Genomic DNA, 16,955 nt, shown 5'->3' with positions numbered 1-16,955 from the left:
ATGGGGAAGACGACCACCGATGCACTATCCAACGGTTCTGGAGAGCCTACCAACCTTCATGAGCTTAAGATGGTTGCACAACCAATTGAAAAGCGCACAACAATGCGGTGACGAAGTGACTGAGGAAGAGTGGGAGTACTCTCGGGGTTGCGCGACCAAGGTAAGTTTGCAATGTACGACTAGCAAGTGACTTTATTTATAAACGTTTGAACGGCCACTCATAATCTTTGTTCGTTGTAGTATAAGTCATACACAACAGCATGGTGTAAAGGTCGACATTTTAGGGTGGAACGGATCGACAAAAAGCGTTTTACTCAAGATTGTGGAATCATGGCAAAATTTGAACAGTCTAGTCGACGACGTTCCTCTGATGCAGATCCTGTGGTGGCGGAACTCACTTACTTCGGCACGCTACAAGAGATTTTGAGGATCGATTACAGAGGATTTTTTGTCGACTTGTTCGACGTGCAATGGTTCAAGATAATCATGGAGGGTCGCAACGCTACTGTGCGTAGAGGAGAGTCTGGTTTTCTTGAGGTGGATTCTACTAAGAAATGGACTGACCTAAGAGACACTTTCGTACTACCCGAGCATTGTGAACAAGTAAGTATGTAAATAGTTAACATCCCCCTTTTACAAGTTATGTGCTTGAAAGCTCTCATGTAAGTTATGTGGCTCTGGCAGGTAATATTTCATCCTACAAAGTCTACATCAAACTGGTGGTACGTCATAGAGGTAGCCCCTCGTAGTGCAAGGACGTATGAAGGCTACCATGTGCCAATCACAACGGCATCAATGGAGGAGATCAGAGAAGATGCTCAATCAGAAGCCACTGCGGTGGTGCCAGACGAGCATCAAGATGCTACTACTCTATATGGGGTGCATGCAGAGGAGCTACAAAATGAAACAGAGGATATGTGTTTAAACGGAGAGCTCTATATAGATATAGGAAGTTATGCTGAGTTATGTGAGGATGAGAGAGAGATCTCTTAAAGCCACAAATATTGTATTTGAACAATTTTGCTCCGTGTTGTAAAAGCTCTGGCTCTCTAAGTACCTTCCATGGTGTACAACGCTCTTTTCTACTCGCGCTCACATCTTTTGATTGAAAATTCTGAGTTTTCGACTTGCCTCTTCTATCACTCAATTCATTGCGCCATTGTATTTATATGCGTCATTACGTCATTGTATTTAATGGTCTTTGCGTCATTGTCTACTCTATTCATTCAATATTAAGTTTAAATATTCGTGTGTTTAATGCAGGTATGGATGATGAGGAGTTTCTTTCTTCTTTGTCACCGCAACAGAGACAGTGGTACGTGGAGCGTCATCGCTCTAGCGCATCATCGCGCGTTCCTACTCCATCCGCATCTCCCTCTCTTTCGGAGCATTTGGCCCGCTCCGAAGCTTCAGCGTCGACGAGACGAGCTTCACACTCGTCTAGACACCGGCGCTCTAGTGGTGGCGGTGGCGGTTGTTGTGGGGATTCCGCCACCGATGCCTCCACACCGCCTCGTGTTCGACGAGGCTCTTTACCCTCCCCTTCTTTGCCCGCCCCCACACCAGCCACAGCATCGCCATCTACGCCAGGTTTTGCACGGCTAACTGTTCCTAGAAGCTACACACCTCTACCTACTCCGCCAGGAGCCACTCCACTCGACACTCCTCGCTTCGGGGCCCAGACGCCGGTGGAGACACCTGACGTCCGTACCCCCATCGACACGCCGCTAGAGACCCCTGCCGGGACACCCAGGTTCACGCGTCACCGGCCAGAGGGCTTGTCTTACTCCATCGACTTCAGCGGCGGCATCATCATGGATGATGATGGCAAGAAGGTGATCTCGTGCATGCGTGGTCTTTGCTCTCAGCTGTTTAGACACTACATACTAAACAAATGGAGTGAAGTACCAAGTGATTTAAAAAATAGAGTCATCAGCATACTTCATGATGAGTTTCCCGTTCCAACACGGGATCAGCGCTTCAATGAAGACCTGATGAAGATTCGAATGCGCGAATACTGCAAACACAAGCGTTCCGAAGTGCAAAAAGCAATCAAGAATGGGTGGAACAGGCTAGATTGGCTGGCCAAAGAAGATTGGAAGAATGCGAAGAAAGCAGCGCGCGAGAATCCCGACAAGTGGAAGCAACAAAAGGATGCAGCCAAAGCGCGAGTAGAGGCAGGGAGCTCGCACCACTTGGGGAGCGGTGGATGGGCATCATTTGAGGCCGATTTTGTAAGTGTTTTCACATTGCTCTTTATGTTCGATAGTTTAGGGTTTATGAGTTTTTTAATTCTAACATAATGAAATCTTTGTATGTTTTGACAGTGGTCGATGACAGGACGTGATCCCACACCGTACGAGCGCGAGTACGCAGGCAGGAAGGGCTTAAACGCCCTGATGGACATTCTCAATTCTCGCGGCGGCATGGTTAGTATTAGGGTTTACTCTTTTTTATTTTTTGTATTGTTTTATAAATGTCGTTATATGTTTATACTTACTGAAAGCTGTCTTATTGTCTTTTTTTGCAGAATCTGACAGATACGCCGCTTGGACGCGATGAGACGTCTGACTAGACGACGTCAGTTTAGCCATAGCTAGATAGCATTAGTTTAGGGTTTCTCATAGCTTATGTATCATGAGACGGATTTTATACGTCTTTTTGAACCATGTATATTATTACATTTGTCACCGCAGTTCCTTTTGCCAATCAATTCTTTATGCCTATGATGTTGTACAATTGTCATTATTACATTTTCCAATCAATTCATTTTGCCTATGATGTGTACAATTGTCAATTTTGCAAACAATGCGTCTTGTGGGTGACTATTTTGGGTCTATTATCTACCCTTGCACTTTTTTAAAAAAGTGAATCAAGTACAATATGGTTGATGGGTGGCAGGGCATTGAATGCCCTGCCACCAAAAAAAAATTCTCTCGGGCGTCGCTATAATCGTCGCTATTTATGGCTCTGTAGCGTCGCTATGAGCGTCGCTATAGTTTACAGTGTAAACGTTGCTATAAGCGTCGCTATGAACGTCTCTATATAGCGATGCTTATAGCGACGCATATAGCGATGCTCGTAACGACGGTTTTAGCGACGCCGGGGGTTATAAAAATCCAATGTATTTTCGTCGCTAACAACGTCACAAGAGCACACAACCTCTTGTAGTGAATAAGAGGATGTGAGAGAGTGTGTATGACCCACTACTCAACGTCCCTCTTCAAAGAAACACTAAAACAATTGCGAAGTATCTTTTGCTATGGCCTAAATATACATGAGCATCTTTCTCTATACAAATAGAAAAACATTATCAAAACTCTCTCACTATGGTCCACATATATATAAAGAAGATGCTTAGTTAATTCCCCCTATTGTAAGGTATAAGAAGAAGAGAAAACTGTTATTATTTGGTTGTCATGTGATACCAAGCGACAAAGCTTTATCCAACGATCCACAATATTTGCTTCCAAGAATTGCATGGTTGGAACATTGAGTAGTAGTTCACACCTACTCTCTCTCTCTCATTTTCTTATGTAAGCCAATTTGTGACTTCTCATGCACCTTGTTATTCACTTTCTATGAACAAGCTTTAGTGAAGAAAAGAGTTGGAGTACATTTCTATATTCAGTCATTTTTCATAGTTATGGATCTAGCTTTGCATGTGAAGCATTGAAATCTTGGTCCCAGGATCACAAAACTTCCTTTCTGGCTTGTTAAAACAAGCCATCAAAGAGAAGGATACAAGGTCTTTCTTCTCCTGTTGATGAACATGTGTCCCTAAAGGATGGGCTTAAAAGTACTCCTGTTGATGAACATGTGTCCCTAAAGGATGGGCTTAAAAGTACTGAAGACAAAGAAATCTTGTCCTCCTTAGGACGGTAAGGGTCTTGCCTCGAGGAGATGTTTCCCAAAGCTACGTTCACTTTTTTGAATTTCTTTTGTTTTGCCTATGTGAAAGACATACAAATAAATACGCGCACTTCTCTTCATAGCTTCTCAAAATAAGAAATTCAACTTTTATAGAATGGTTTTTGTAGAGTATTTTTCAAAATTTGCAAGGAGCATCTTATTTCCTCTCTTTTCACTTGGATGTAGCGTTTTCAATTTTCTTATTGATTCCACTATTTCAGAAGGCCTCTCTATCCGGTAGGTGTCGTCGACCCACCCTGTGATAGGTGGGTTAGCAAAAAGGTGGTGGGAGGAGATAAAGATGGTGTCCAATAATTAGCATTACGCGCACAGGAATAAAAACATGTGCCTTTAAAATTTTCTCACGTCCGGCCAAGCTTAACGTGATAATAAAATCACGCCTTTTCCGACGTAGACATGAGGACAGGTCAGAGTCACAAATGCATGGATGCTGGACCCCGGATCCCGGACATGGTATCGGGCCCCGGCCGTGTGGCATGGCCATCTAGCGTGGCGTCACACTCCACGGTGGACCCAGTACACCACCTAAATCTGGAGCCTGGTACAAGTTAGGCTATGGTCACGCGAAGCTTAAGTTTTCCGTAAGTTGAGAGCCGGCAAGGTCTGATGAGAGGTAGCTTTTTGCAGGCATCCACCGGCATAGTAGGTTAACTATACCTAAAAAGGCATAATCACACCACTATACCCACCCACCGCTAGTCAGCGCCATCTTTCTCTCTCCTACTTGCGCTTTGCTGTTCCCCTCTCTACCTGTTGCACCTGCTGCAGATGGTTCTCGCGCTCAGCTACTGCCAGAGGATTGTCAGGGCTTAGTTCTAACTAAACCTCGAGTGACCATGCCCTTACAACAGATAAAATTCATGCATGTGCAGATTCCCAAAATATCACCTGTGCCTGGCCGGTCGCACGGACCCTGCGAATGGTGACAGAGTGTGTCTCTTACTGTAGTACTGACTGCGACAGGCCATACAGCTTTTGCCCATGCAGTTGAGACTCCAGACTCGGAGTCCAGAGACTCTACGAGTCTACACTCGGGCGCTTAATTAAACAGATTTGAAAGGGACAGGAAAGACTCACTGAAGAGGGGCACAGGCTACACTGCCGCTACAGCCATGGTGTATATTTAAATAGCTCATGGCTGCTGCATCCAGAAGCAACGTGGGCTGTGCGCCGCCTGTGTACCCGCTCTACAAGGCTTTGCGTACGTGACAGTGCTGATCACTACTGATTCTCCACTAGCCTCCACTAATTGCAGAGCAGCAGTGCTCACCTCCTGCAAGGCCTAATTCTAACTGCTCCTTGCTGCAACTCTGCTGTATTTACACTGCCCGGCCGTCGGCCCTCAGCAATATAGCCTGATCTAGGCGCTTTTTCTACCATGGCAGCCACATCCACCAGATCGGGCTTCATTGCCGCGGCAGCTGCCACATCAGCCGCGCCCCGCGGCCCGACCCTACAGCCAGCTAGGAGCTGCCCTCTCCCAGCTCGCGTGGGCAAGCGCCAGCCAGTAGGCGGCCAGCATGGCGCGTCTGTAAGCGCGGCGCCGCGCCAGCTGCTGACGGTGCGCTGCCAGGCGTTCCCTTCCTTGACTAAACAAGCGGCGGCGAAGGCTGACGTGGAGGACTGGGTGGCAACCGTGCAGGTTCTGAAGGAGGGGGCGTTCGATGTAGCCTCTCACGCGCTGTCCGATCTGCTTGGTCAGAAGCTGAAGATGGTTTTGGTCAGCTCCGAACTCGATCCAGGTCCGTGCTCGCTAGTATGTCGCTCTGTTGCAAGTTGTAAGGTCGAATTGAGAATATTAAATTAATTGTCTTGTCAAAGTTGCCCGATTCCTCAATATCTATATAGGTGGAATTGAAGACCCAATCAAAGGCCCTAAAGGAGGAGTATGCATTTTTAGTTTGTTTGTGAGGGTCCCTCTCTTAATTAATAGCTACTAGTATGGCCGGGCGGCCTCTCTCTCTCTCTCTCTCTCTCTCTCTCTCTCTTTGCATGCGCTATCCACTTGTCACCTGGGCTATAGGGAACACAACCGGATCAAACTATTTGAAGCGTCTGACCAGATTAAGTTATTTCCAGCACGTGATCGAGGGAAGGACTGGAATTCCTCCCCACTTTATATATAGTATAGATAAGAGTGTTATTTTTAAGCAATCCACTATCGTGAGACTAACTTCGCCTCCAACGGAGTAGCTCCTTGCAGCCATACCTCACAATACACACATAATAATACAAAATCAAAGAAAATAAGGGACATATGAAACTTTTTCGAAATTTAGGTCAAAAGTTGAAGTGTTTGAGATTGTTGGTTTTCTTCAAGGGAAGGTAGCTAGGATTTTTCAAGTATAGCTGGTTAAACATACACTAATTAAATCCACTTTTTTTAGAACACTGCTTAGGCCTCAATCCATTTGTACGACATTTTGTAAATTTGGCACTTAACTTTAGGACCCTAAAGGGAAAATTTAACTCCTAATACAAAAAGCAGAATTATAGATAACTTCGAGTGAGTTATCGAATGAAGTTAGTTCTAGCACACGTGCAGCCTCTGTGATGAATTGAGTGAGTATACGCATTAATGCGTGAGAAAGGGGGGAAAGAAAATGTGTCACCTGCTTAAACTCATTGCCATGGGTTTGGTTTTCACACCATTGTTTGCTAGTACAACCATCGACCGAAAAAGAAACTAAAACGTTGAAAAGGGCAGGTAAATAGTTAATCTATGGCTGTAGCTGGCCCATACACTAAGTGGAGATTCAATGTAGGATTATAATTGAATTAAGAGTCTAATTAGTTCGAGCAAACACTAAAAGTTTGTGATTGCCCCCACTTGCCTTCGGTAGAACTCTGCATACTTTGTGTTTCTTTTACATTCATGCTCCATGAAAAGTGATCTTGGTGGTGGGCAGTAGTAAAACCATTCTTTGCTGAAAATGTAAAGACCCTCAAAAGTAGTCCAAGAACAAAGTCCAATAATCTTTTGTTTGTTGTATCACACCTAAGAATGAAATTGAAAACTTAACATTCAAACACTCATGCCAGAATGCGCTAAAGCTGGAACTGGAACTCTTAAGCAGGACTTGATTTGTAACCAAAGTTCAAAACTGAATATACTTTGATACATACTATATGTATCTTATCAATACAACACTCTTGGGCACCAAAAACCTAGAGATCTTTTATTCACGATTCAATGTAATGTTTCAATGGCATTACATAAGCGAGGTTGGAATAAAACAAACTTGAATTTGTGCCATAGATTACACTTGCTGAGGATGAAGCATAAGGGAAGAGTAATGTAGTCACGCATCAAATGGTGTTGGCACCATGGATGCCGGTGTAAGAAATTTGCTCGCTGTGCTGGAAGCCCACGTTGGCAAGTAAGAGACGGGCATCATTGAGCACACGGGCAAGGGAGAAGGCGTGGAGAGAGAGAGAGAGAGAGAGAGAGAGAGAGAGAGAGAGAGAGAGAGAGCTCTTTCAGCACGACTACGCAGTTTATATAAGGAATAAAAGGAGAAGGAGGGAGAGAGAGAGAGAGAGAGAGAGAGAGAGAGATCTCTTCAATGGTCTGCCAGCAGCTCGAGAGTGAGCGCAAGAAATCTGTTATAGATTTGGAGAGAGCGTATGATTTGCCCGCTAATCGAGGATCCCTCTCTCTCTCACACACACAGTTGGTCCTTGAGACTACCGAGAGCCAGCTGCTCGAGGGCGCAATCAGGACTCATGCAGAAGCTCGAGAGTTTGCCAGCTGGCGCTCGACGCGGCCTAGCTACACAGATTCTGAAGCCGAACTGGCACATGATTCAGAAGCCGAAGCAATCGAAGCAGGCCTTAGATCCATCCACGTGGCAACAAACCCTCTCATTTTAATATAGATATAAGATAAGATTGCCTAGAGGTGTGTAGACTCTCGATCTACTTGAAAAATAATAGTCTTACTACTCCACATGTGCTCTCTCTCTCTCTCTCTCTCTCTCTCTCGCGCTTGCATTTTGATGTTTTGTATCCCAAAATTTGATGTGTTGGTCATAATATTTCATAGCTAGTTGAACGAATGCAAGACCTTATACTTATTTTAAAAGAAACAATGTAGCCACTAATATATTCATATATCTATCTCTCACAAGGATCATCAAGGTGTGGTAGATTGGTTATCCTAGTTCCCTCTATAAAACCAGGTCTCGAGTTCGAGACTCATCGGATGGATCGTCGAGGTCCCTTGGGATTTTTACTACGACGCTAAAATCTCTTCTTCTTCTTCTTCTCTCTCTCTCTCTCTCTCTCTCTCTCTCTCTCTCTCTCTCAACTTGCCTTGTGCTCTTAACATGCATCCCAATCTTTGGTGGCTTAATCATAATATTTGATACCATGGTCAAAGTGGTTGTATATAATATCATGGGTAGGACAATTCTATTTCTTTCTTCCATTCATGGATTGTTCATATCCCAGAGACAAAGAAGCCAAAGATGAGTCCAGAAGCAGATGTGAATTTCAACAAAAAATACTCCAAGGATGTGGGGAAGGACTCATGGATTAAGGTTCTATTCCCGAAGGTACCCAAGGACTTCGGCAAGCCTGGAGCAGTATTGGTGGAAAGCTATCATGATAATGAGTTCTTTTTGAAGTCCCTCACCATAGAGACTGGTAGTCCTGTACAATTTCCTTGCCACTCATGGATTACACATTGCAGTCACAACTCAAATCGTCCACGTGTCTTCTTTGCCAATCAAGTAAGTTATCAAGATCGTCAATCAATTACTGTCTCACCATTTTTCTGTGAATTGTTTTGAATGTCTCAATGAGCTAATTTGATGGTGAAGGATGTAAACATAGCAAACGCTCAATGCATTTGTTCCAAGGAAGCCATGTTGTCAATTGTAGTAATGAAGTTAATATGGAGCATTTTGGCTAATTCATCAACATTTATGATAAGTTCTAGCGGTTCTCCTACCCCTCTCGTAGCTCGGGGATCCACCTGTCCAAAATCACCTATAGCACATGCATTCAAGAGGTCATATAATTGATATCATATATATATATATACTAGCTCAATTGGCAAGAAAGAGGTTCATCTGATTCAAAGTTTCTCGAGCTTGTTCATTAGGAAATCAGCTGATCAAGTGGTCAAAACAAGTTTAATTAAAATTTAAGACTAATTTGGAAATTAGCTTGCAGGTGGAGTAAGACTCTGCTGCTGACAGAAAATATATTTAATTCCACAAATAATTCAATTTGATGGAATTAATTAGTTTAAATCACATCTCATTCACAAGAAGTGAAGCATTGTTAATTTAGGCTATTAAGTGCAAGGGTTCCACACACTTAGAAATTCAACAACTCTTCTTTGATAATTATTTCAAACTTAAGATTTGAGTTAGTGTAGAGGTCGCGAGCCCTGCTCCTTCGCGCGAGCATTAATAAACATGTCTCTTCTTGCACTCTTAACTCATGTGGATGTACTATTCACAAGAAGATTAAGAAATTTTCTCATGTAGAAAAACGGAGTCTGTTACAATGTTTTTCGTACAATACACAACATCATGAGCTTCTGCTCGAGAGGCACCGCATACCTAGCTAGGTATGCAATGCCTCCCTCACGGAAGCTCATGATGTTGAGGTAAGTCACAATGTGGGAATTATTGTGAGAAATTGTCCAAAACTTCTTGTGATTGTTAGCTTCTATGTGTGATCATAATGTGAGGTCCATACTCATTGCTGTATTTTTCTTCAATTGAGTAAGTAGGCTTTCCTACCAAAGGACACTCCAGAGGCATTAAGGGAACTCAGAGGGGAAGATCTCTCATTACTACGAGGTAATGGCACTGGAGAAAGGAAGAATCCTGAAAGAATCTATGATTATGATGTGTACAATGACTTGGGTAGCCCAGATAAAGATATTACACATGCAAGGCCTACACTAGGTGGTTCTTCAGAGCTTCCTTATCCACGGAGGTGTAGGACAGGGCGGAAGCGATGTGTCTCTGGTAAGCAATCCGCAAGAGAAATTGCATGAATTCCCACCATATTTTTTAGTATGATACTCTCACTATTCTTATGTCTATTCCTTTGTAGGTTGCATGGGTGTGCATGCATAATTATGTGACATTGCTCAGTCATAGTGTTGGCGTGCACATTTAAAAAGTTAACTAGACTTTATTGTAGGGTTTTTTAGTACACATATCCATTGAGATAAATGCATATTTGTTTGTACGTCTTTGTTGTACATATATGTACCCCCCCCCCCCCCCCCCCCCCCCCCCCCCCCCCCCCCCCCCCCAACCCACATACATGGGACACGTATATACACTTTCTTCTATCATTTTGTTTCTTTTTTTGCATACATTAATAGAGAAATACATGGATATTATTTAATATTGTACTTCTTATGCATTCAAGAATGTACAAGTACATCCATTAGAGTGATGTATGTGCACACATGTATGTTGTGCTCGTGTGCATGTATTCACATACATTGTGAAAGCCGAGAGAGGGCATGACCTCCATGCCCTCATACCTCCACCCCTAGTCCAAGATCTTTAAAATCAAGGACTTTCGCTAGTGCCTACTTGGCACTAGCGCTCAAAATTTAACCCAATCGAATGTGCGTGCTTACACGCGCGCGCACACACACACATTCATGTTAAATATTAAGATAGCACCATGTTGTAGGATGTTAGCTAAGGCCATTTATACATTGCTCTACAAGAATTTTTATGGCTATAGATCCAGATGCTGAAGAGCCCGTAACTTTTGATGATGGATATGTTCCAAGAGATGAAAGATTCAGCCCTTGGAAGATGTCCTTGTTCTTAAAAGCTGGAGTCAAAAGCTTTGGACAACAGATTTTGCCTACTTTGCGAGATCTTGTGGATGTCGGTGAACACTATGACGCCTTCCATGAGATCCATGAGCTCTATGAAGGCTCGCTTCGTTCGGTGAAAACCATCAAGCATATGTTCAAGAACCCTATGAGTAAATCCCCCGTTCAATTCCCACCTCCTGGTGTCGTGCAAGGTCTCTCTCTCTCTCTCTCTCTCTCTCTCTCTCTCGTCTTATGTTTTGAACCACATTTCTAATTATAGATTATAATTTCTACTTTGTGCCAAAAGAAGTCTTTCATTTATTCAAAAGGTGGGCCTCTCTAATAATAAGCATCTTTTTGTTTGTTCCAGCTAGCAAGGATGCATGGTTACATGATGTAGAGTTTGGGAGGCAAAGGCTTGCTGGCTCAAACCCACTTGTTATAGAGCTTTTGAAAGTGAGTTTTGAAAACCATCACTACAATATACTCTTTACTTATTTTCATTGTTTGTGACCAGAATTGCTCATTTGGTGTGTCTAATTCTGTTTTAGGAGTTTCCGCCCACTAGTAAACTTGATCCCAAAGAGTATGGTTCGCAAAAATCGACCATCACTCATAAAGACCTTGAGGTCTACTTGGAAGGTCTAACTGTGGAAGAGGTACTCTTTAAATAGCAGAAAATCACCTAACATTTCTTGTGAAAGAAGCTTCACGTGTACTTTAGTTGTGGCTAATTTTGGTTAACATGACAGGCCATCAAGAGCAATAGGATGTACATATTGGATTATCATGATTCCATAATGCCTTATGTGAAGAAGATCAATGAGGAGACAAAGGGAAAAATCTATGCCTCAAGGACACTTTTCTTCTTGACACGGAGAGGTGTGATTGCGCCGATAGTTATCGAGCTTAGTTTGCCCCCGACCCATCGGGGCGGGCCGGGTTTGAACAGAGTGTTCAAGGCTCCACCACCCGGCATCACCATGTGGACGTGGCGTCTTGCCAAAGCTCATGTTGCTGCCGTCGACACTGGCATCCATCAACTCATTAGCCATTGGTAAGTCTGTCTGATGTATGCAAAATGAGAGAGAGAGAGAGAGAGAGAGAGAGAGAGAGAGAGCTTTTCACATCATGAAAACAATGCCAAGAGATAAAACTAGACTGCTTTGGGCTTATTCTTGATGCAGGTTGAGGACCCATGCCTGTATTGAGCCATTTATCATTGCCACCCATCGCCAACTCAGCACGATGCATCCTGTGCATGTGTTGCTTGATCCACATTTCAAGGACACCATGAACATCAATGCAATGGCTCGTACATCCCTTATCGACTCATTTGGCATAATAGAGAATGGTTTCACCCCGGGGAAATATTGCATGGAGATTTCATCTGTCTTCTACAAAAGTTGGCGCTTTGATGAGCAAGCTCTACCTAATGACCTGTTAAAGAGGTAATTTCTTATAATGTGCTTGTATTCTAACATAAGTCAGCTTCAATTGCTTTGATGTTTGCACATAAAGCTCAATAACTAATTCACAAGAAGATTTAAACATTTTCTCATGTAGGAAAACTGAGTCTTTTTAGTGTTTATCATACAATACATAACATCACGAGCTTCTGCTCGAGAGGCACATCATACCTAGCTAGGTACGATTGGGGTCAGGGGACCACCGGCCCCCCGCCGGCGATCCCCTGCCCCCAATCGTACCTAGCTAGGATGCAGTGCCTCCCTCACAGAAGCTAATAATGTTAAGGTAAGTCACAATGTGGGAATTATTGTGAGAAATTTTTAAAATCTTCTTGTGTAATGCATGAGTTTAATCTGGTAAGCCAATTTGTATGTACACACACACACATCTTAACATCTAATGCTTCTCATACATCTAAATCTTGATGTAACCCAAATTACATGTGACTTGACAACAATTTACTGTTAACAATGTTTTTTAGGACAAATATCACTGAAATGATGACCATTTTTGTAACTTGTTCCAGGGGAATGGCAGTGCCTGACCCCAAATCAAAGCATGGAGTAAAGCTTGTGTTGGAGGATTACCCCTTTGCAAAAGATGGGCTAGATCTATGGGGAGCAATCAAAGATTGGGTGAGCGATTATGTGGGGATCTACTACAAGAGCGATGCGGACGTGGAGGGAGATGCGGAGCTACAAGGATGGTGGAGGGAGATAACAGAATTGGGACATGGGGATCATAAGGGAGCAAAATGGTGGGGGGAAATGAAGAAGGTGGAGGAGCTAGTACAGGCTTTGACCACAATTATGTGGGTGGCGTCCGGGCACCATTCGGCGGTGAATTTCGGGCAATATGCCTATGCAGGGTTCATGCCCAATTCTCCAACAATATGCCAGAAGTTGATCCCAGAACGGGACACCGCGGAGTGGGAGAAGTTTTTGTCCGACCCGGAGAAGTATTATCTAAACATGGTGCCAACACAAGGGCAAGCTACACTCATAATGGCAACAGTAGAGATTTTAGCTCAACATTTGGAAGATGAGCAATACTTGGGGGAAAGGGGTGACCCTCAATGGACCTCCGACCCTCGTGCTCTTGAGGCATCGGAGAAATTCTCGGCCGCTCTTTCTCAAGTTGAACATGAAGTTCACGATCGGAATATGCAGGCCACTGGTCCGCTCTTTCATCGCGCCGGGCCCGCCCTTCTCCCCTACACCCTTCTCTCCCCCCTTAAAGGTGGTGTCGGCCTCACCTTCCGTGGAGTCCCCAATAGCATTTCCATATGAGAAGATCTCTCTCTATTTGCTACTGGCCTCTTGTTTCTCCCTTGTGTACTTCGCCAAAGCTTTGAATAATACCTGGTGTTGTCTTTCTCCATTTCTATGCTTACAATCCTTTGTGAAAGTTCCAGAATGTGGGTGTGTGTGTGTGTATGAGAGAGAGAGAGAGAGAGAGAGAGAGAGAGAAGTTTTGGACTAATTCTCACAATAATTCACACATTGTGGACCTACCTCAACATCATGAGCTTCTCTGAGGGAGCCACGGCATAGCGGGCCGGCGGTCCCCTACCCCCAATAGTACCTAGCTAGATATGCGGTGCCTCTCGAGCAAAAGCTTATGATGCTTCTCCCTTTTGTACTTCGCCAAAGCTTTGAATAAATACCTCGTGTTGTCTTTCTCCATTTCTATGCGTACAATCCTTTGTGAAAGTTCCATCATGTGTGAATGTGGGTGTGTGTGTGTGTGTATATGAGAGAGAGAGAGAGAGAGAAGTTTTGGACTAATTCTCACAATAATTCCCACATTGTGACCTACCTCAACATCATGACCTCTGTGAAGGAGCCACGGCATACCTAGCTAGGTACTATTGGGGGCAGGGGACTGCCGGCCCGGTGGTCCCCCGCCCCCAATCGTACCTAGCTAGGTATACGGTGCCTCTCAAGCAGAAGCTCATGATGTTATTCATTGTATGAAAAACACTGGAAAAGACTCCGTTTTTCTTACATGAGAAAATTTTAAATCTTCTTGTGAAAGCTTCTATCAATAAAGGTTGTATAATAAAGGGCAAATTACCAATATACCCCCTATAATTTGTGGAAATTCCAAAAATACCCCTCAAATTTAAAAAATTCTCAATGAACCCTTGTATCATTTGAGGATCAATTTTCTCCAATGTTTGCATAGTGTGGTCTTTATGACAATGGAGTTCTATCTTCAGTGTCTCAGATAAAGCTATTCCCCAATGAGCTCACAAATAGAGGTGTCTATTTAAAAATGATGAACGATTTTATCTTGAGAGCCCACAATATCATTCAGAATCCTAGTTCTATCATCTTCGATTGATCAGGGAGAACCAATCTTCCTATGAAGAGTCGCAAAAAAAATGTCATTAGAGATGTTTGCGAGGTTACTAAGGGATATTTTGGGAATTTCGGAGAATCTGAAGAGCATTTTGAAAGTTTTTGGTCACATTCAAGGGGCATATTGGGGATTTTTTAAATTTGGGGGATATTTTGGGAGTTTCCATAAATTGCAAGGATATTTTGGTTTTTTTTTTCTATTATATATTTACAAAATCTAGGAAAAATTACCAAAATACCCCTCTAATTTGTGAAAATTCCCAAAATACCCCCGATATTTTGTCATTAATTTCCAAATTGCCTTCAAATTTTCCAAAATACCTCTGATGTTTTGTCATTAATTTCGAAAATACCCTTGGCTGTGAGATTAAATTTCTCCAATGATATTAAAACTTTTAGCTTTTCATAAGAAGATTGATTGTGTATCAATACAATATGCCAATTTAACTAGAATTTGAGTTTGTTATGTAAGTTTGGAGATGAATTGCTTCATTGTTTGTAGACATAATTGCCTTTTTTGCGAGGTAATCTATGACAAATTAGACGATAAGCACTCAAATACGGTTCTCTGACAAATTAGACGCTAAGCACTCAAATACGGTTCTCTATTGTCAAAAATTAAGGAATAAATATTTAAAAAATTTGAACAATTCAACCAAAATAGATACAAGGGTATTTTGGGAATTTTTGAAATTTGAGGGGTGTGGTGCATTTCTATAGCATCTTGTTCGTCTCTTGCAGAGCTTGGGTGCAAGGTCTCTTTATCTTGTTGTACTGGCTGTAGTCTCAGTATTGATGTGTGCTCCTTTCTGTTGGATGTTTGTTCTTGATTCACTTTGAGAGTGGGGTGTTACTCTCTTGAGATGTATTCAAAACAATTAAAGATTAGTAGCAGTTTTCATTCTCACTTTTGATGAAGTTTCTTCAAATACAATTTTCAATTCATAATCGTATATGGTGGTTGGTATAGTTCTTTGGTTCTTCATCTTTGGACACTTGATTTAAATGTAGCTCTGGTTGTCCCATTTTTGGATTTCCCGTAGCATCTTGGAGATCTAGCATGTGGTATATGACTAGAGGTGCAGGTTGTCGACTCTTTCTTGGGGGGTGGAGCACTTTAGACTTGAGAAATGATCCAACTATGAGTAGTTTATGCCTTTACCCTCCGTTTTGATGCATTCTCTTGGAGTGGTTAGTAGAAGTACCTTCTAGAAATGTAGGTTGTGTGACTCTTTCCTTGAGGGTGGAGCACTTTAGAGTTGAGAAATGATCCAACTACGAGTAGTTTATGCCTTTACCCTCTATTTTGATGCATTCTCTTGGAGTGGTTAGTAGAAGTCCCTTCTAGAAATGCTGGTTGTGTGACTTGTGAGCCAGTTTAGTTGAGGAAATTCTTAATAGAGCTAGATTTACTTTCAATGGAAGACATTTTACTTGTCGCATATCTTTCAAGGGTAGCAGTTGGATCATATACCGTAGGATACTTTTTTGCTACGGAGTTTGGAGTAGATGTCCTCATCCACGAAACCCTCTCTTTTTTAGTTACAGATTGTGTCTACAATGTGTCAGTATCGATGTCTACAATGTGTCAGTATCGATGTCGTGCCACTGGAGTCAATTTTTTTTGTTCTTAAACAATACAAATGCTTTGCATCTCTAGTTCAAACAACTCAAACCCTAGCATGTGCAAGTAATCATGCAATCACTGCTAGTACTAGTGCAACGACAACCACCACCACCTGCACCATTACCACTAGCTACACCCAACACTGTTTTAACCAAGGAGGTTGATGGTTCCCTTAAAATGAATCAAAAGCTTGTAACTAGTGTAGCGGCAAATGCCAATTTACACGTCTTTCTTGTCGAGTGTTTTAGGCATTTCTCTTTTCCAAAAAAAAACACAAAAATGAAGATTTGTAAAATTTTTTATAGCAAACCAATTGTAGCAAAAAAGCTTTTAATTCAAGACAAAAGGTGTTGCAAAATCAAAGTTTCTTGTGTTCTAGATTGAAAGTAATTTGGGAACTGTCTAATTGTTTAGCCTAAATTTTTACACCCATGAATCTAACAATTATGGGGTTCAAGTCTTCAAAATGCATTTTGAATCCACCAGGTGTGCCGAGTGTCATTTGGATAACCCGCTAACCTACAAAAGCAAGTCACCAAGCGTACTTCAGATTTGGTTCAACCAAACTATGTTAGCGATAGCAAAGGAAAGTCACTAGACAGACAATGGTGTGATCATATAGTTATTCAGATGTAGCATTTGTTCTTGAATACAGAGACAACAATGTCTTCTACATCTTGTGTAATGTCTTTCTTTCCAGTTTGATGGATGTGCACCATAGTAGCACTCGTACACAATCTTTTGGCATTTCATAGAT

At 42.5% G+C, this 16,955-nt stretch overlaps 1 protein-coding gene across 2 annotated transcripts; it reads left to right on the top strand.

Moving 5' to 3' along the window:
• Window positions 1-4,699: 4,699 nt before the first annotated feature.
• LOC147462910 (linoleate 9S-lipoxygenase-like) lies at window positions 4,700-13,588 on the top strand. 2 transcript variants are annotated; one of them, XM_086486029.1, is made up of 9 exons: window positions 4,700-5,675; window positions 8,386-8,666; window positions 9,680-9,920; window positions 10,660-10,950; window positions 11,109-11,194; window positions 11,290-11,397; window positions 11,491-11,795; window positions 11,926-12,189; window positions 12,735-13,588. In XM_086486029.1, exons 1-9 carry the CDS (start codon window positions 5,312-5,314, stop codon window positions 13,495-13,497), a joined length of 2,703 nt encoding a protein of 900 aa, XP_086342155.1. In that variant the 5' UTR covers window positions 4,700-5,311; the 3' UTR covers window positions 13,498-13,588. The 2 variants fall into 2 exon arrangements, with proteins under 2 accessions (XP_086342155.1, XP_086342157.1); XM_086486031.1 differs by lacking the exons at window positions 8,386-8,666; window positions 9,680-9,920.
• Window positions 13,589-16,955: the final 3,367 nt, after the last annotated feature.

Source organism: Adiantum capillus-veneris, chromosome 2 (assembly GCF_014529385.1).
Source record: "Adiantum capillus-veneris isolate H3 chromosome 2, ASM1452938v2, whole genome shotgun sequence".
Classification (NCBI taxonomy): Eukaryota; Viridiplantae; Streptophyta; class Polypodiopsida; order Polypodiales; family Pteridaceae; genus Adiantum; species Adiantum capillus-veneris.
The sequence above is the reverse complement of the archived record's forward strand: the minus strand, read 5'-3'. Positions and strand labels throughout refer to the sequence as shown.